At 36.7% G+C, this 21,763-nt stretch overlaps 1 protein-coding gene across 30 annotated transcripts in view; it reads right to left on the bottom strand.

Moving 5' to 3' along the window:
• The window catches only part of PTPRD (protein tyrosine phosphatase receptor type D), a 477,045-nt gene that overhangs the window by 281,069 nt on the left and 174,213 nt on the right, over positions 1 to 21,763 (bottom strand). For all 30 annotated transcript variants that reach the window (XM_069880847.1, XM_069880848.1, XM_069880854.1 and 27 more), the window contains exon 2: positions 13,812 to 13,979. In XM_069880847.1, coding sequence (XP_069736948.1) covers positions 13,812 to 13,896 — 85 coding nt within the window. In that variant the 5' untranslated portion in view covers positions 13,897 to 13,979. The remainder of the gene's footprint in view (positions 1 to 13,811; positions 13,980 to 21,763) is intronic.

Here is a 21,763-nt window from a genome sequence, read left to right as displayed (position 1 = left end):
AAGTTGTCTTTGTTTCCCATCCTACAAATGATACACAAAAAAATTCCAGAAAGATTCAAGGATAAGGTTTCTGCAGATTTTTGTTGTTGTCCAACTGTTTATACATAACCTATGAATTATCTACATTGAGATAAATCATGGGTTGTCAAAAGGTAGTCAGCTGCTTTTCTCAAGAGGTGGCGGATGTGCTTGCCAAAACCCTTTCCATCATCTTTCAGTGGTCCTGGCTGACTAGGGAAGTTCCAGTTGACTGGAGGCTGGCTAATGTTGTGCTCACTTACAAGAAGGGTTGCAGGTAGGACACAGGAAAGTACAGGCCTGTCATTCTGACCTCAGTGCTGGCAAAAGTCACGGAATGGGTAATCTTGAGTGCTATTATACAGCACATGCAAGAGAACTGGGTGATCAGGCCCAGTCAACACGGGTTCACAAAAGGCAGGTCTTGCCAAACTAACCTGATCGGCTTCTATGACAAAGTAACTCACCTACTACATGAGGGAAAGGCTGTGGATGTAGACTTCTTGGACTTCAGTAAAGCCTTTGACACAGTTTCTAACAGCATTCTGCTTAGGAAACCATCAGCCTCTGGACTGGAAAGGCACACACTCTCCTGGGTGGAAAACTAGTCAGGCCCAGACAGTGGTGGTAAATGGAGTTAACTCCAGCTGGAGGCCAGTAACAAGTGGGATTCCTAGGGCTCAGTGCTGGGTCCAGCCCTGTTCAATGTCTTTATCAATGACCTGGATGAAGGCATTGAGTGCACCCTAAGTAACTTTGCAGATGACACTAAATTGGGTGGAAGCATGGATCTGCTGGAGGGTAGGGAGACTCTTCAAAGGGGTCTGAACAGGCTGGACCGCTGGGCTGAGGCCAATGGCATGAGGTTCAACAAGGCCAAATGCCAGGTCCTGCACTTGGGGCACAACAACCCTATGCAGTGCTACAGACTAGGAAAAGTCTGTCTAGAAAGCTGCCTGGAGGAGAGGGACCTGGGGGTGTTGGTTGACAGCCGACTGAACATGAGCCAGCAATGTGCCCAGGTGGCCAAGAAGGCCAATGGCATCTTGGCTTGTATCAGAAACGGCGTGACCAGCAGGTCCAGGGAGGTTATTCTCCCTCTGTACGCGGCACTGGTGAGACCGCACCTCGAATCCTGTGTTCAGTTCTGGGCCCCTGACCACAAGAAGGATGTTGAGGCTCTGGAGCGAATCCAGAGAAGAGCAACAAAGCTGGTGAAGGAGCTGGAGAAAATGTCTTATAAGGAGAGGCTGAGGAAACTGGGGTTGTTTAGCCTTGAGAAGAGAAGGCTGAGTGGAGAACTTATTGCTCTCTACAAGTACCTGAAAGGAGGATGCAGAGAGGACGGAGCTGGCCTCTTCTTCCAAGTGACAGGCGATAGGACAAGAGGGAATGGCCTCAAGTTCCACCAGGGGAGGTTCAGGCTGGACATCAGGAAAAAATTTTTCATGGAAAGTGTCATTGGGCACTGGCAGAGGCTACCCAGGGAGGTGGTTGAGTCACCATCCCTGGAGGTGTTTAAAAGACAGGTAGATGAGGTGCTCAGGGGCATGGTTTAGTTGTTGATAGCAACAGTTGGACTCGATGATCCTGGAGTTCTTTTCAAACCTAGCGATTCTGTGATTCTGTGAAGATACCAAATGAGTTCCCACTGTACGTAGGTACAGATCTACTCTCAAATACTGTATTGCTGAGAAATTTTTTCTGCAGACTTCCTGCCATAGGAAAATCCCACACATTTTTCATGTAAATTTAAAAGCCGGTTTTATCATACTTATGTTATCCACACCATTATACTTACAAGTCTCAAAAGCTACTTCATTTCACTGTACTATTTTTAGAAGTCTATAGTTCATGACTAAAACCCAACACTGAGATGTTAAGTGGAGTGCAAATCATCAATCTAAGAGAACCACATTCAGTTCATAAAAAAGGGGAATGAGTAGAAATAAAACTTTATTAAAAAAGCATTATTTTTTTCTCTCTCTCTTCAACCTCTTCAATAGTATAATAAGAATTAATATATTTTTTATGTATTATCAATTTCTAAAATAATTTGATAGAAGTTACATGGTTCCACAAAACCTCAGACATTAGAATCAATCAGGCATACCATCATGATATGATAAACTTTTATGATACAGCAACAATGAAATTTGTGATTTTAGATCTGCATTAATAACACAGTACACATTGCTGCAGTTCTCAATATGGGAAACTGATAAAATTCTTACTTCATAGATGCTAGAATGCAATATAAATATAGCCAAAATTATAAACATCTGTCATTAAAGCTGATCACACAAAGGTGGCTGTTTCAAGCAGCTAGTGTTAATTAAATACACACCGATTAAAGCACTTAATGAGGTTTGTAAAAGAGACAGTAAAACTACATTTATTATATACCATACATATTTTTAAGGAATTTCTTATCCACTTGATCTGAAAAGCTTGACTTGGGAGGAAATACAATGTCATCTTCCTAAGATGTTGCATGATCTTTCTGAGTTGAAGTGCACCTCTATCTTTTTTATAGCATGTACGTCTTTAGACGCTACAACCTTTAAGTCCCTTTCTTCAGACCACAGATACCAAAAAAGGTCAGTGGAAATGTTAAACTTTTTCATATGAACAGTATATCTGAAGATGAAAGACTACTAAAGAAATCTGAGAAAAGTTTACTAGGAATTTCCATGTATGTACTTTTCCTGTGAACTGTAAAGCATCAGAAGGCATTGTGTGAAATAACAAATTCTCCCATCTCCTACCCCACAGCAATGTATACACACAATGCCACACAGCTGGTATACATGTAAGCTCTGACAGCTGTAACAGATATATTGTAATTTTCCAAAATTATAAAATGCAAATGATTAAATGCTTGTCTTTGCTTTTCATTTCACTTCTTAGGTTTTGATTATATCAATAGTGAGATACAGCTTTTCTGGAAAAGGTATAGTGGTGAATAAACAGTGAACGATGCTTGTTGAAAATATATGTATTTCTAAATGCAAGACCTACATGTCTTACTGGGTCACAAGTCTGCGTAGCCTGCTAGTGTGTCTCCAGCCATGTCAAGAGAAAGTGTTATATGGGCACTTCCTGAGATCCATTCACTTCACTCTTTTAAGGACATAAAAGCTGGCATTTCTGTTCGCTCTTTTAGTACTCCGTTATGGAAATCCTGTACATGAATTTTTAGGTTCTTCTTTGAAACTACAGACACTGTCTGCCTCCACAAAACATGCAGCAAAATCCACCTCTTATCTGTTTTTAATCAATCTTATACAAACTACCTTAAACATCACCTATTATTATGCGGTGAGTGCATATAAATTCTGCTTTCCCTTTACCCTTCACACCCACAATTTTGCAGACCTCAGCCAAAACCCTGTAACTGCCTTTGCCATTTCCTCTTGAAAACTAAGAAGTATCAGTCTTATCAGCCTCTTCTCACATGGCAGAATTTCCAGCCTCTGCACCATTTTAGCTGCCAGTTGACTGCACCTTACCTAAGGAAGCTGTGTACTTTGGAAGTAAGTTAATCAGACTGTATTCTAGTATGCAGAATGTGAGCCGCCTTCTTTATTTCCTCCAGTAGAATTATTCATAATTTAAAACTAGTTCTGTTTTTTATATTAAAAAAAAGACAAATGGATTCTCCTTGTTGCTTTTGTACTGAATGTAGCATCTTGTTTAGTGTTTATAAAATGCAGCAAATCTTAACCTGAGAATATTATAGTACATGGTAGCAAACTTCCATTTAAGCAGTCTGTTCCAGTTCCAATGCAATCACCCAGAATTACCAATTGGATTGCTGAAACACCCTCAAACTTATTAAGCAAAAATCTCTATCACAATCGCTATCTTCTCCACAAGAAAATATGTATACATGAGCTGAAATAAGCTTTCATTAATTTTTTTATAAACAAACTAGTTTCCAAAAATGATAAAGTATTTTCCCATTACTGAACCATATCTTCCTCTCCATTTAATTTCTCCACTTGGTCAACAAATTTGTTAGAATGAGAAACCAGGACTAGATTTGCACTCGGTGGGCCTATATATGTACAGTTAACTTGCTTTTTTACTCACATTCGTTCTATCCCTGCTTTCAATCAAAAACTAGTGTTAGATCCTACTACTTCATCATAACACAACTAACTTTTCCATGAAGAACTTTCAGTTTACTTTAAAAATCATCACATTTAAAGAGTTTACTCTATATTCTAGCCCATACTTTTCATTTTAACTCTTTGGCCTTGCATTTGTTGATGCTAAAATGTGTGCTATTTCACTAGAACTAGAGACCAAGTGACTATTTCACTCCCTGATTCAGACATCATCTGCCAATGTTATTAACAGTTATTTTATAGATTTTGCTAAAGCATACGTGAAATTCTTGGAGTTAAAAAATGAGCTACGTTGAACTCTCATGGATATGCTTATATAGTTAACCCTCACTGCCAAAATAAATTTAGTGTCAGTTTTATTTATTGCTTTTTACTCCTTCTTCACAACTACATGTGCCAAAAAAAAAAAAGAAAAAATCAGCTGCAGTGAAGCTACCCTTCCATCCATATGCTGCTACTGAAGTGGAAAGAACAGCGAGCTTGACAAAAACACAACAATTTAAAAACTAACTTCTTAAGCACAAACTAGAAGAAAAACTCTATCCAGTTAAGTTTCATAGATACATTCAGTTGAAGAATTTATATGACAATAAAATATATTTTAAACTTCCACAGAATTGTTTTCCTAAAAACCAGTGTCACTGGGAAACGGCTGTTAAAATTTCTTATAAGCAAGGAACTTGACAGCAGGGTAAAAAAAAATCTGTTATTTGCTATTACTGTGTCACAGCCCACTTAAAAAAAAAATGATCTCTTTTGCCCGGCATGGCATCAGGGCAATTCAAAATCACCCAGAGGGAGTGGTGTAACTTTTTTTAATAAACAAGATGCATGCCATTAAATCACCAGATTCAAACCATCAAACAGCCTATACAGGACAGAGCATGGACTTGAAATGCTGCAGCTGTGGAAGTTACCAGAACAGTCTGTCAGTCGGCGAAAGCAGCATGGACAGCCCTAATGCTGCCTGGAGTCAAACCTGAAATCAAACCAAAATCGCCCACTACAGCCCACTGCAGCTGCATGGCTTGCAAAGAGAAAAGGAGAAAAGAAGAAAAGGATAAAAGATAGGAAAGGATAAAAGAGAGAAATAGTTACAAGAGAAATAGGAAAGATGAGAGATAGTCATCACCTTAGGAATTCCACAAGTAGCAGCATGTGTTTCTTTGTCTGGCGGGTCCAGAAGATGGTGCATGTCCACACACAACACAAACACAAGACAAGACAAACAGACAAACAGAGAGAGTGTTGCAGGCTTTTGCAGGGATTTTTAAACTCTCTGTACCCGTCCCTCACCAGATCAAGTTGGGGGGATTCAATCCATGCAAGGCCTTGTGCACACATACTGTGTCCAAAATGTTGTCTAGAGTCATGCCCCAGAATTTCTTGTAAACTGAAAAGATTGTTTGCCACTTATTTGCATTCACCTTCAATGAGTAATTTCAAGTGTGAATAGACTTATATCAATGTATTTTGTTCAATTATACCATATAAAATATTTGCTTATCAACTGATAATTCTGCACTCATTTTTCTCATAACATGTACATTACAGTCTTGCATGGTTCAGTGAAAGCAACAGCAGCAATTTATACACAGGTTTATGCTTAAAACTCTTCTATAAAACCTTAAAATCAAGATGTAACTGTATTTCTCATACTGCTACATTTAGATGAAGAAAGCAGTGAAATCAATGTAGTTCACATCACTAAAAAGTCATAAAAAATTGGGCATATTCCCCAAATCTTAGAAGAATTAAATTTAAAATTATTTGCCTAACTATTTTCAAAAACTATAGCTTCAGACTGACACCATTTAGGACAGAAGGATCCTATACATCAGAAATTTGATGGTCAAAGTGGCTTCCTGAAAAACAGGCTGGAAACAAGAGTGAATGGTGATGCTCCCATATATTTTCAGATTTTTAAAGTCTGCTGAAGCTCTTGTTAGAAATTCAGTGCTGAAACAGATCCTGCTACTCAAGATTTTATCTCCAGTTCAGCCACTGATGGTTAAATCTCAGATCATTGTAAATATCGTAAATCATTGTAAATCAACACAGTTGTTGTGCTGTGTGAATATACACTGAAGAGATCTAAAAAATTCTATATTGCTGTTTCTCCTTTCTTTTTCCCTTAGAATTGCTCCTATTTAAGTGTTTGATATATACTCTTAGTAAACTTTGAATGCATATAGGCATGTTCTTAAGCAATCTAGCAAACACAGACATACTGGAATTCCTTAGCAGTTCTGACAAGGGATTATTGATGACCTACATCCTTTATCTGCCAGTGGTCATTACTGATGCTGCAAGGAGCTGCATATAGTGAGATAGTTACTCATGCTGAGTTTCTCCAGAAATATTTTCTATTAACAGTTGACATTAATCTAAATAATGTGGTTTTGTCCAACTCTTGTCAGCCCATTAAAGTACAGCTCCCTTATCTAGATCTCTTGGTGTCTGGGAAGACTGGAGACTCTGGCTTTCCTGGCTTTTGTTTTATATCCGTGCCAGTAAACCCAAAAGATGTAAGGCTTTCATACTTGGGGAGACTTCACTGCCTCTACAGTCAGCAGCAAGCAATGTTGCCAGGGCTTAAGGGCTCTGCTCAGTGTTCTGCTTTCAGGAAGTACTGGACTGCAGTTACCTAGATTAACAGCAGCGAAGAAACAGACATGGAGGAGACCTTCAAAGTTGGAGAGACAAACTTACAAAACATCTTTTATTGATACTAAATTTTGAAATGCCACCTACAGACTTAGAGACAGCACAAACAACTTCTTCAGAATCATGTAAATGGGAAAACTATATTCCTCAAGCAGCTTTCAGTTTTGCTGTTGATAATTTAAAGCAAATTAATCAGATATGGCGGCAATTCTGGCTACTTCTGGAAATAAATTATTCAATTTGCTTTACTACAAGGCCTTGAAAAATAAGAGTTGGATAAATCCTATCAGATGTTGGAAACAACCGTATGATCTGTAGTTTCTGCGACTATGTCACATGTCTGGAATATCACGTTTTCAATTTCCTTGATTCTCCATCTCAGCAACAACACATTTTCCAAAGATTTCACTCTGCTGCATAGGAAAATGAATACATCTAGCATGGTATGGTATAACTAGCTGTCTCACTCTTCTGTAAGACTAAAAATTTTGAGAATTGATGAGTGATTTTTTTAATGTATTTTAATATCATAATTAACAAGTGCAATACAGAATTACTCTCATAATATTATATTCCAATTTTCATGAAAATAACTGGAAAATGTCCTAGGATATAACTGTAGAGAGCATATGAAGATTCCAGAAAAAAAAAAAATTAAAACTAAATTTGAAGCTTTTTTTTTCCCAGAAAAGACAGCCTGCCCATAATTGAAAGTAATACTTGAAAATATTTCTTTAACATTGTCAGAGTTTAAATCTAAATCTAATATGACATAAATTCAGTCATAGTTACCAAAGGCAACTTAAATAAAGTAAATTAATTACATATTGGGCTTGGCTGCATATTGTTTTTATGAAGCTATTCTGGAATAGGGTTTTTTTGACATAAACTATGTATGTCCAATTGCAAGACTTACTATAAAAGAATTACTTTCTGTAAGATATTTACTTTAGAAAATCTGTTTAGCTTGGTGGTATAGACAACTGCTTAGAAACAAAAATTTCGCTGTGGACTTCATGAATGTGTTTCAGCTCGTTGAAGAACATAAAAAAAATAAAGAAACCAAATGGAACAAGAGAAAAACCAGACAAAAAATAGCTGCCTTATGTTTGATTTCACCAATACTTAACAACAGCTTTTAGTTCTTATTTAAGCAAGAATTTGTCTCAAGCACCCCAGCATTTGTTGAAATAACCACTGTCCTGTCAGCACTAAGCTTTAGCCCTCTTGATCCTGGTCTAGAGAAGATTGTGAAGACTTTTCTAGTAGATAGCATGATGCAAACTGGAACATAAGACAACAGGAGCAAGAGAGAAAACTAAGCATTATTCACATTTGAGATGATTGGGAATAGAAGCAATATATAGTAAAAGTACTGTTTATGGTTAGCAGTTCTATTTGCCTTGCTGCAACCACCTCTACTGAATGCATAAAGAATTATGGCTTCTTTTCTACAACAACATCTCAAAAGAAGCTGCAAAAGAAAAATGTCAGAGCAGAAGCTATATAACCAAGAATGAAGGGGAAGAATTAAACAGACGAAGTGACTGGAATGCAGAGAAGAATTTGGAAGTGCTAATGTTCAGGCCATTCTTGGGCTGGAAGAGGAACACAACGTGTGCCGTGAGAATCAACGTAATTACAAAAAAGAAATAAATGCAGGTTGAAGAATATCTGTAGAAAACTATTTGAATCTATTAATACAAATAAAACTTCTGGATTTAAAAACCTAGGATACTAGGAAAGATTAGGAATAGCTATTTTAAAAGCATTTTATATTTTACATATTTATACAAGTTCAGTGATTAACTTGACACCTCATCATTACAAAGGTCAGAAAAAGATAATAGTATACTATGTGCTGTAGTTTTTAAAGAAATCTCTTAAGAATTTCTGAAAACCTGATGCCTCTTCTTATCAAACAGATGAACATGCAGAAGGCATCTACACAGCCACTATTTCGCCAGTTGCTTTAGAAAACATGAAAAAACGTACTGTGATATTACTAATTTCTCAGTAGAGGCATAGAAGTATTGCCGTAACAGATTGCCTGGTGTCATCTACACCAATCAGAATGAGGTAACTAACAGTAAACACCGTGAACTAGTAGTTCTACTACTAGTAGTTCTACTAGTCTTTCTACAAACAAGAAGGCTAAACAAACCTTTCCTTTCCTCAACAAATTCTGTAATGTCCTCTCACAGTGTGCACAGAAGCTACAAATACCAAACAGAAATGGAAGCAACTAAAAAATGTCACATTCCTTGAGGTTCTCCAATTCTTTACGTATAACCTCATTTTCTAGCAATAAAAGGTAAAAACGTAAGGAATTACAATTTTACCACCTTTCAATTTTGCTTACTTGCTCAGACAAGCATAAACTTACTTTTTCGGTTTAACAGTAAGAATCAAATCTTGGTCAAACACATAACGGGTACAGTGCACTCATCCAGTCAACCAGGTAAGGCTTTTTTTTGTATTTCCATCCTGTATCCCTTTGAGAAGTGACCACAAGAGAGTTTATCAGCCTGTGCCAACACATTTCAGAGTTTGGGGTCTCTCACAATGATCCAGAGAAAAAAAGATGTCTCGGTCCCTCACTTGGCAGTGAGGGTAGTATGTACAGAATAGAAATACTAAGGACTACTGTTGTGAATCTGTTCCAAAGCATGGAGGCTTGCTAATTGAATCCCATTCACAGAGATTTCACAGTGAGATCTGAAGAGGATGAGTTCCTTATGCATTTACAATTAGTTGGGGAAGAGTAAAACGTAGTGGCAATGTCAGGATGCAACTTCTCTTCTGTAGTATCTTGGTGCTAGCAAGAGAAAAATGATGAAAAAAAAGGAAGTCATGGCCTTTCCATGGTGATAGAGAAAAAAAAGACAAAAACTTCGCCCCCTCTTTCTCAGCTTCTGTGTCCTGTCCTCACTAAAAGAAAATAACATGATTCCGTCACCTGTTTGTGATAAGTTTTAAGAACAGCTCTGGACAACAGTAGGATCTGGCACCTACTTACAAAAAGCTAGACAAACAGGAGCATTATCTACAAGAGCAGAGGGCAAACCAACTATAGCACAGGAGGAACTTCTCTTCAAGTCCTCAGGAAACCCAGGAGAAGAGCTAATCGTGGAAGAAGACACCATTTTCTGTATCTGTACACAGAACGCTCACTAATCCTATGCTATCTCACACCTAGCCCTTAAAATAACAATGTCTTTCAAAATTCAGTATATCTTTTAAATAAACAAGGTACAGTGTGTGAGAGTATAATATTATTGTGAGTCTTGAAGAACTATTCTTTTAGATTCATAAACAGAAAAACAACACCTTACAGCACACAGCATTAATGCAATGTTATGTGGAGCCACATAAACACAACACATATACAGCACACAATTCATATTGTCTGGTGTGTGTATATATATATATAAAAATTATCATTTATTCAATTTATAAATATATCTATATAAATATTTACACAACTTAAAAGTCTCTGCATATTAATTATTTGACAATCATACTCTCTTTAATTTCTTACATTAAGAGACAGAGGAACATGGCACTATATTGTAAAGGACATGAAATCATCAAATCTTACTAGAATACAGAAGACTTTGCATTGACATTTACCTATCACAAGCCTCTTTGCTTTGAGTTAGATGTATTGTAAATTTGTATTTGAAACTTAAAAAAAATCAGTGCAAGTGAGAAGAATCTTGCATTAGATTTTTCTCCATCCTTTCCAATCCAGTTCTTTCTGTAATTTTTGGAAAGAAATATATGAAGCTAAAAAATCAGTTTCAGCTGTAAAGTTCACCTTGTAAAAAAGATTATGTTAATTTATATGAACTGTGGGCATTGTACAATTTCTCAGCCATATCTTTTAGTAGTAATAAGCAGAAAATAGAAATAAAATCACAGGAGAACCCTTTTCCCATAAAATAAAAGCTAGCCAGATTAGATAAAAACCTGAATCCTTAAAGTGACCGTTGAATATTCACCTAGTGCATGTGAGAGGTCACTCACTTCCTTTTGCACTTCACAGTACCACTACTCACATGGCAAAAACTCTCAAAAAAAATAAAAAGAAACTCCAACACAGAAATACAGCTTTCAAAATTCTGAACAAGTCAACAGTATTTTTAAATTATCATGTAGGAAACCGTACTTCTGTTTTCAGAAAGTTATATTTTCCAGCTCAATTCTCTCCTTAAGAAAATAGAGAAATAGCAAACCTAGAGATAGAGAGTGTATAACTTCTTAGCATAATTGTCTGTTTATTCTCTAGTCTGGAATGTCTTAACAGAGACTCTGAGCTAAAAATCTTGGCTAGTACATAGCACAATGAAGCATTTATATTTATTTTAAAGGGTAAAATAGTTACTGAAATTATTATTCTATTATAATTTAGTTCCAGAATTATAGCAGTGTTTCTTAACTTTTTAAATCTTTCTAATTTCTTACCTATTTTCAATCTACCTTTTTTCTTTTCTTGTAAGCATTTTTTGTTATTTTCTTTCTCTTACTGGCTAATAACAAGATACAATAGACACTAACTAGTAACTATAGATGATATTGCAATATTCTAAACACCATCAAGAAGACAAGCTAATTTATCTTTGTGTGGCTGTCCTCTATTCTTGTAACTGTGCTTAGTAGTACCTACTAACTACAAAGACAGATATAAAAATTCATAAAGCATTAGTTTATGAGAGCTCCTCCAAAGCAAAACTCAGCTGATGTGTGCATTTGTGAAAGATGATAAATGCTATTTAAGGTGGAGTGTTTCCAATCTAGGTTAACAGCACTCTTGACATATTATCTAGTAACATAACATCGGTAAACTATCAATGATAACATAATATGACAGTATGGTATAAATCAGTGTCTAAAAGTAACAGAAAAAAAAAAAGAGAGACTTTGCTTTGCTCTCCAGTCAAGACAGCACACTAGCCCAGTAAAGAATAGGACGATTAGGAATTTTTCTTTAAAAACAGTACTTATCTACCATTAATTAATATTATTATCAACATCAATGTTGATATTAATGTTTATTAACACATGAGTTCTAATCTTTCTTAGTTCCTTTTAAGACTGTGATTTGTTTTTCAGGCTAGTTTCACTGAGAGCAACTACTACAAAAAGATGCTCTTTGTGCATCTTACAACCTTGACACGCCATCGATTGTAGCAACACCAAGATGACTTCCTAGCCCTAGCCAACAAAAACCAATGACTGATTTCTATTTTGCTTCATGCTGTTCAAAATAAAAAAAGAATCACAAGTGTAATACAGCAGCTTCCCTTAAATGCTGTACTGGGAAACCAGCCAATTTTGAAGTAAACTTTATGCTAACCTTCAAAAAATTTATCCTCCTTTCACACAAAGAAGAATGATGAAAGAAGGAACCTTCTGTTTAATGCAACATGGTTACAGAAATTAAACTTTTCTCTTCAGGACTAACAAAGGAGTTTCTGGGGTGTGACCATCTTTTTTTGCAAACTGATACCAAATTTGAGTTACCAGATCCAAAAAGTCATTCACTACTTGCCCACTGGAGGTTGAACATTCCATTATCTGAAGCAGAAAAAGTATACTAGGTGCTAAAAATCTGTATTCTCTAAGTACTGAAATTATTTTCAAAATAGGCGGTGTACTACAACTAGAGAAACATCCAACATATGGGCCCACTTCCCAATTAATTATTTGCTGGCTAAAGTGTTAAAATGTCCTTGGCCTCACCTTAGACACAATCATCCCAGCTGGTCATTATTTACCTGGAAAGGATCCAAAGAATCTCAGCTGTCAGTAATCAAAAAATGTATGTTTTGTCCTTTTTTTTTACTTCACATTCATAGAACTACACTTAAAACAGGGAAGTCCTGTTATTCCTGCAATACATGAAAGTGGAAAGATTTTGTATCTCTTTTATTGTTCTAATTTAGGTTACCTGGAGTGCAAGTGATACATGGAGTGACAAGAAACTCTTCAATCTGCATTTACTGAGACCTGATTTAACCAACCTTACTGACGCTTTTTATTCTTGCATGTTCCTACTTAATTCAGCTGCTCTTTTGTTTTATGTAGACGTGTGAAAATAACAGAGAAGTCTTCAGAAGTCAGAGCTGGAACAAAGTTATTGTTTGGTGCTGTATCTGCACAGAGTCAGGAAGATTCCATAGGAAAATATTGAATGTTAAGAGACAGCTTGTAGCAAACATAACAATCAGGTGGCAGTAAACCTGCAGGTCAACAGGTGGAAAGTAAGCAGCTTTTCTCATTTCCACATTACTTCTCCAAGAAACCACAGAACAGGTGGGAGAAGGAATACATGTAAAGAAGACAGAGCAAATTATATCTGAATTAAAACCAAGATGTTATCCTCCCATTAACAGGTAAACTAATTCACCAAAATCTAACAGTTTCCCTGCAGTATAAATAAACATAGGTGCCTTTCCTCACTGAATTGTCACACATTTAGGCTAGCCACTAAGCTGTCAGTTCTGCTTGATTTGTTTGGATACTGCACTCTGTGACAGCTGTTGGAAATAATATATAGGAACAGTTGTTGTGGCAGTTGTTATGGCCTGACATTTCAATTAGATTGGATATTAATGAGGAGGTGGGGTCTTCTTTTTTTTTTCTAAATAAAAGTTAAGAAAGAAATATTCAAAGAATGACAGATGTCTTTAAGGCATTTGACCAATGCCAGGTAAACAGGGTTGTTTTTTGTTTTGACTATGTAACATTATGACAATCAAATATGACCCGAGAAGGAACCATTAGTTGCTTAAAAAAAGGAGCTTTGACAACAAAAATAGTAAGAAAGTTGCATAAATAATTCGTTCTAAATACTAGCTGTAATCTAAAGATGACCTTGCAGTGTTTTAAAAATTACTCACAAGGAGACCCATTCCAAGACCCTTAGTAACAGCTGAAAACAAAACTGATCATCACAGCCAAGACCTAGGCACAAATGAATAAGCTTACTTTCAGCATCAGCGTAGAGTAACAAGCACAGGAGCACCACCATTGGCCTGACTACGCACATCATCCGACAGCTTGGCACCAGCATGCTTTCACAGCCTTGTTCTCACTGGCCTAGAAGCCACTGCGAGTCTGTACAGTCAGAAATTTCAGACGAAGTTTTTTCAGAGCCTGCAGAACAGATATGGAAAAGAAAAAAATACGGTTTAGCAAGAATAGGGCAGAGATTTTATCTTTTCTAAAAAAAATAAGAAAACAACACTCACAGTAACTTTAAAGGCAACTGAGGAAATGAAAAAGAAAAGGAACTGTGCTTTATTTCAGGCTACTAGCATATACCAGAAAATTCAAGGTACAGTGTAAGTTAGCACTGCTGTAACGTATTTCTCAGTGCACCTTTTCTACCATAATCAAGCATCTGTCCCATCCTCAATCTTTTATTGTATTCAACAGCACCTTCTGAATCACAGGAACTTGCATAGTTAATGAAATCGAAGTGTAATGCATTATTGGAATGTTAATATTGCAAAAAGGGTATCAAAATGGCTTCAACATCTTGAATAAAAAGTCCACCTGCAAGAAGCATATTGGGAAATGATGCCCTGGCATCTGGCAAGAATAACACAGCAAAATATGCTTTGAGAGATGGCCTTAAATCTAGGCAACAAATGCTACCATATTGCATAGCTCAACAGCTCTCAAAGGTTAAGATCCCTGTTGTGATTACCTGTACATATCTGAAATATGCCTACCAGTAAAACAGAAATCTAGCATTGAATAAAGGGCTGAGATTCCAGTTCAATCTCATTTACTATTATGTGCATGTAACACACTGGGATCACTACAGCTAAATTACTTGACTTAAAAAAGCAATGTCTCATTCATGTCCAAATTCACCTCACCTAAGCGACAGTAGAAATTAAGGAATATAAAAACTATTTTTCCTTGTCATATAAAACACTAGAGATATCCCCAAATAGCCTGATATTTTTACTAAAGTAATGCTGAAATGTAGTTTTACTTTTCAAAGGGCCTATGAAATACCAACTTGGGTAAGTTTGATACTATCATTTTCATTACCACAGGAGTGGTTTCCATGCAATGAAGATAAAAACTAAAAGGTCAGGGGGAAAAGCATGCTAATTATCATTCCACTAAATAGATTCTGTAGATTTTCAGCTGGTATGAAGAACCCATTTTACAGCAGAGTGTGATGATCAAAGAATCTACTCAAGGAAGAAGAGACATGAGTAGATGTTAAAAATCTATGGCTCTCTTTTGTATGCATCTCTTTTGTAAAACTACCTTTTGAATCAGCCACTGCCCTCCAAAAATATAAACCTAAGAAATCTTCATAAGGTAAGTCCTGGAGGCACCAGCCTCCCCTCCCCCCGCTTTCATTGCTACTGTCTTTGTGCCAGCATTTAACGTGACAGCAAAGTCCATGAGACACCAGCCCTGTCGGACTCAATCTGCGCCTGTGCAAGCATATCGGAGACAACTGCTACAAAATTATTCCAATGCACAAGGATGGAAACATATGAAATGTACTTTCAAGGAAGAGGTAATTATGATTTTACTTATTTTAGACTGCAAGGGAGCCCTGCGCTATCTCCAAAGGCAGCTCACATGTGGATAAAACTTTACCTTTTTAATAACATAGAAACACCCCAGCTGATGTGTAAAGGAGAATGGCAGAAAAGTGGTGTGCACTAACACTTGTATCTGAACCATAAACTGTTCCCTTTAGCAGGAATGGAAGTGAAGATGAAACAACATTGATAATTAATAAGGGGAGCAGAGGAGGGGAAAAAAAATGTGACCAGGAAGGTGCTTGTTTCACAGAACTACTTTTTTAGTGGGGCACTGGAGATGATTTTCATACATTCCGAACACTCCTACCAAAATATTATGATATGATATCTAAAAGGAAAAATATTACTTGGGGGGAAAAGGGGAATTTGAAAAGTCTTATGATCTTGATATGTCAATATGCATTTATCCTCTACAATCTTTCTGCAAATAAAAAGATGGATCACAAAACCTGGCAAAGAAAAGTTTGAGCAGAAAAAGGAGCTTTTTTTTATTATTTAAAAACCCCATTCCCTTCTCTCATTCTAAGTGAACTCTCAAGTAGTTAGGAATATTGCACTCATTGTCTCTGTTTTGAAGGTGATATTATCACTCGGATCACAAAAAACGAAGCTCTTGGTACTTCCTTTTATGCTGCTTCAAGTGTCATGGCCTTAAATTACCTCGCAAACACACTAAGGTTTCCGTGAAGACTCTTTGCCTGTTGTTTTCCCTTTCGACCTGTTAATGCCTCCATAGTTAACTTCTAGCATTTTAAGAGAGCAGATGGGTGTTTTTCTTTCAAGTGAGTTGAAGATACACTCTTAGTGGAGGCATGCAGGTAAAAGGTTGATAATACCAGAGAAAAGCAAGTCAAGAGACTTGCTAGCAAAGCTCTTCACACAGCACTGCCTCAGCTTTACCTACAAAGAAACACAGCTTCAGCCAGGAAGCCTGCTACTGACAGTTGTACCAGCTTTGAGATTTAATAATTAATAATTCCAAAGCAAAATCTTGATCTAATTCATTATTAATTCTTAAAGGAAGTAGTTTCTTCCCTTTTTATTTCCTCATGATGATGGTTTGCTACAAATGGAGTGAAAACGCAAACAGGATTGGCAGCATAAGGTTATACTAGCCTCTTCCTCAGAGGGCCAACATTTGCCTTCTAGAATGAATCCAGAGTGAGGTACACTCCTAGCAGCCCCTGTTACAACACTGATACTGTGTCAGTGCAGAAAGAATCATAGAATCATAGAATCACCAGCTTGGAAAAGACGCATCAGATCATCGAGTCCAACCATTCCTATCAAACACTAAACCATGCCCCTTAGCACCTCGTCCACCCATACCTTAAACACCTCCAGGGAAGGTGAATCAACCACCTCCCTGGGCAGCCTCTGCCAGTGCCCAATGACCCTTCCTGTGAAAAAATTTTTCCTAATGTCCAGCCTAAATCTCCCCTGGTGGAAGTTGAGGCCATTCCCTCTTGTCCTGTCCCCTGTCACTTGGGAGAAGAGCTCATCACCCTCCTCTCTACAACCTCCTTTCAGGTAGTTATAGACAGCAAGGAGGTCTCCCCTTAGCCTCTTCTTCTCAAGGCTAAACAACCCCAGTTCCCTCAGCCGTTCCTCATATGACTTGTTCTCCAGCCCCTTCACCTTGGTAGGATACTGATCAAAATAGCTGAAGAGTTCAAGAGTTATTAAAATGCAAAAAACCTCTTCGTGAAGCTTGAATCAAACCTGGTTTTATTTTTGCATAAGTACTGTGTAACTGCTGTACTAAATAATAAAAAATTACTCTTACATCTCTAAAAGAGCCACCTATGAGTAATTTCTTCCGCAAGAGCTATTTTGATCTCTTTCCCCAGACAAACAAATTGCCAATATGAAAGTGAAAACCAAAGGGTGGAACTAGGTAGTATATCTATCATTAGCACATGGGCATGTAAGAGGATAATATTTTCCCTCCTTAGTAAGCATCTATCAAAAAGAACATAAAAGTGGAGATGTCCACCCCCACGTAGTGTTCAATGCAGAGACACAAAAGAATTCTCCTCAAGGTGGGGCATGGCAGATGATAGCACCTGGGCATGGGTACATGGACCAGTTATCCTCAAAAGGATCAACTGAGTGAACGAAATGTCTGAACGCTGAACTACTTCCCTGCAGTCTCTTTACTTTAGTAACCAAAATAATCCCCTGGGTGCTAGCACACTACACAGGAGGAGATGGTTTCTGCTCCAAGACAGTTAAAGTTATATAAAATGCTTATCTGGAGACAAATCTCTGAAGAAAAAGAATATATATACTGGTTTTAATTACATGCTTGCTTTTCCATGCCTATATGCATGTTTAAATGCTTGATAACATAGAAATTTAAGACAGCCAGGAAGAGCTCTAGGAAGAGACTTGAACACAGACAAAAAAGATGTCAAAGCAGATGTAAGGAGCCACGTGGAAAAAAATACAGTAACTTCCAAACTTTTGGAAAACAGGACTGTGAAGGTATGAGAGCTCATTTGGGCTGTTACACAAAAAGGATTTCTAGTTCAACTTTCCTAAAGTTCAAAATAGTTCAGAGGTAGGGTTTTAGTTCACAGCCATCTCTGGTCTGCCACAAGGACTTACGGGAAAAAAGCTGGATACACCTTACTTTTTTTTAAAAACAGTGTTTCTACAAAAACAAGTGGCAGGCAAAGATTGAAACAGAAGACTGCTGACATTCTGTTTCTACATCATTCAACATACCACAATCTTAATTACACTCATTTCCTAGCCACAGAGTTCTAATACTATACATATGCAAGTGAAAAGATACCAAAAAAGAAACTTGAAATACTACGAGAACCAAGTCAAAGAAGTGCCAATACTTCACACCATTGTGTATCAACCAAGATCCCTCCTTAAAGAAGAAAATAAACAGATTTCATAGACAAATATTGGCTGCAAAAACCTAACTGACAGCTGAATCATTACTAGAAAAATTAGGAAAAAATGTATGAAATTAATGTTCACGAACAGTTAAACCATAAACAATTAAAAAATACCTCTCGGTAAAACTCTGACTTATAAAGGTAATTAAATGTATTTTCTAAAGCAGTGAGGGAAACTGTTCAACGTTTTACACTTATCCTTTTATTTTTTTTACTGATTGAGTAAACATGATAAAAATTTTCATAGTTGACCTGCTGGAAAACTTCCGTGCTTCATTCTGGTTTTATTCTTAAAAATGCCAAAATGTATACACATGATTAATGAAATTTAAAAGACAGAGGTGTTGAGTGTTTCCAAGCTTGGTCTTATCAGTCCCCGGATAACAATAGACCTTAATACTCCTCTATCACTCATGAATTTCCCTATTACAGTTATTCCAACATGAGTGAATATGCACTCTGGAATAGCAAGTTTCTGATGTCAAGTAGGCTTTTAAATCAAATCACTATAAGAGCAAAACTGAGTTGCAGTGATAAGTGGAATTTTGCTTATATTAAACAACTTAATATATTCAATCAGATTCTACATTGTAATTCTGTTTTGGACTTCAGCAAGGATTCTTCTGTTACCGTGCAGAACCTAAAATGGTTTTGCTTTGGATAAACAACGAAAAAAGGAAATAGATAAATGAAATTAATTTAGTGAGTCAATTAATTCAATAACAGCAAAGTCTATAAAAAGTCATATCACATGGTTGGTTGTTTTCATCTTTTTTTTTCCTTACAGAAAGACTTAGGTTCATATGTAATCTCAAACCATACACAGAACACCTTGCCTAGCCTGATTCGTACACAGCTTCATCCACATTCTAAATCATGAACTAAATTACCAATTTGGAAGTCGTTACGTATCTCAATGCTTATGAACTGTATGCCATCTTAGTCACTTCTGCAGACTAGAAGAACTTTTTTTATTTATGGTGCAGAAACAATTCACTAGATTCATTCTTAATTCTTAATTCTGTGCCTCCCAAATAATGTATTGAGAGAAAAATATTGTGGTAATAGCTGAATTAAATGATTAAAATAGTCTTGCTAGAGAGGAAAAAAATACTATGCTATCTGTCAATGAATATTTAAAGCAATACAAGTTGAGAATCTATACTAAAAAATTAAATCATGTTACAAAGCTATAGATAACAGGTTAAGTGGACACATTAAACATTTTCTACTAAGACTGACTTCTGAAAAACACAAACACTGCCAATACCCCAGTCTTCAGTCCCATCACTTGAGAACCGTTTAAATACTTCAATATATTTACACTAAAATAGCCCAGCTCTGACCTTGCCCACATAAGAAATTTAAGAAAGCAAACTCTTTTCTAACTCGTGTTCAAAAAAGGGGGAAAAAAAACCAAACAAAAAAAATAACTAAACCCAAAAGGCAGACAGAGAGGAAAAACGGCAGGCTGGAAAGCAAGAGGGAAGGAAGGAAGGGAAGGAAGGAAGGGAAGGAAGGAAGGGAGGGAGGGAGGGAGGGATGGTCATCATTCTTGGAGGTATTCAAAAGACATGTAACTGTGGCATTTAGGGACATGGTTCAGTGGTGGATTTTGGCAGTGTTAGATTTACAATTGGAATTGATGATCTTAAGAGCCTTCCCCACACTTCTGTGATTTGATGAATTCTTTATTTCCAAAGTCTGATTTAAAAAAAATACAATTACTATTTTTAGGCGAAAACATTTACAGACTGATTTTTGCCTTTGTATTTTGTCTCAAAAGAACAAAACCAGAGCAAATCACTTATACTAGACTATTTGGCTAAAGCCATGATCATGTGAGCCACACGAAAATGTTCACAAAGCCATTAATTGAGCCATATACAACATATTTATCAGATATTCCCTTGGAATGAGGCTCCAAAACTAGCTTTCAAGCAGATGCTCCCAGCAGCCGTTCAGAAAAATATCACTCCTAAGGAGAAGAGCTAGACTGTACAATGAGTGGCTGAATTCTAAGACCACAGTTACTGTCAGAATCTTGCTTCCTCCCAGAGCAGGCATTTAGGTGAGAATGAACCTACAGTTCCACTGCTATGCACATGACATAGGCTTGTTAACATTGTTTATATCTAAAGATTCACATCTCTTTCAGAAGAATTTTGCCCCACTGTGTCTTTTCAGCACAGAAATAGTGAAACATTTAGGTTGGCCCTTGCCTTTCAGATCAGGTGCAGTTGAAAACATACTTAGTTCTGTAGATACCAAAATAAAGCTAGAAGTAGGTTTGCAAGTCTGGAACTAACAGGTCAAATCTCACTACAACATTGCAATGCATCTTTTTTCCACTATATGACTCCACGATTTCTTCCTTTACGGCTTTTCTTTTTCCTTTTCACTTTATAATTTTGTTTCAATATTACTGAATATATTTGTTTCCTATTCAGATTGCCTGAGACGGTGAATTCACAGTACACACTGGACAGTAATCCAACTGAGCTAGTTTAGCCCAACTGCACTTTATTATAATCTTGCTGATGGCAATACAGTCTTATTAGAAGAAGAGATGGAGAGTCAAAATGGTTATTTTTCAGAAGTAGTTGACATTATAAAATGATTTGATAATAAAGTATAAAAACTTCCTGGAGCAATAGAAGCACTACACATTTCCCATACTAAGGTATGGCATAACAGCACACAGTTGTCCATAGCTCTTCTTTTGGAAAAAAAAAGAATATGAGAATTACAAAATATCTTCATAACACACTTCCAATACTTCTGATTACATTGAAAGAAAGGAGTGAAAGTAATGTTATGGATTCTAAAAAAGTGAAAAGTCAACAAAACCCTACAGATATTTTCTTGTTGGAAGATTACTCATTAAGGGAAGTACCATATTGTACACTTCTAGGGATCAAATTACTGTCCTAAGGTTGCCAAGCCAGTTTTAGTATCAAATAAAATTGTAAAATAATCAGCAGGGCCAGACTACATGGTTCAAATTGTGTTTTTCTTTATAGATCAGATTAAAAATTATAGCTTTGTCTGTAATCAGTAGAAATAAGTGGCTCAGAATGGCCACTTCAAATGGTACTTCGGGTGCTCTAGGAAACCTATACCTCAATCCCCTTCAGATGGAAAGTAAAAAGCAGAAATGTCCATAGACCTCTTGCATTTGATTTTGTGAAAGCTAACTGAGAACAACAAAAGACTTCCATTACAAAACCTACTACTGCTTTAACAATCTAACAAAGACCATGCAAAGCAGTAATCGGCACATATGTAATCATTTTCAGTTCTGAGGTTAAGAATTTCTCTGTGCTTTGAAATGATAAATCTTCTATACCCAGAGCTTTCATTCACGGCGCTTTGCCAAGGCAACTTGACACTCCAGTGTCTTGGCTACAAGAATGTGATAAGAAGAAATCCCTGCTAGACCTCT

Source organism: Phaenicophaeus curvirostris, chromosome Z (genome assembly GCF_032191515.1).
Source record: "Phaenicophaeus curvirostris isolate KB17595 chromosome Z, BPBGC_Pcur_1.0, whole genome shotgun sequence".
In the NCBI taxonomy this organism is placed as follows: Eukaryota; Metazoa; Chordata; class Aves; order Cuculiformes; family Cuculidae; genus Phaenicophaeus; species Phaenicophaeus curvirostris.
The sequence above is the reverse complement of the archived record's forward strand: the minus strand, read 5'-3'. Positions and strand labels throughout refer to the sequence as shown.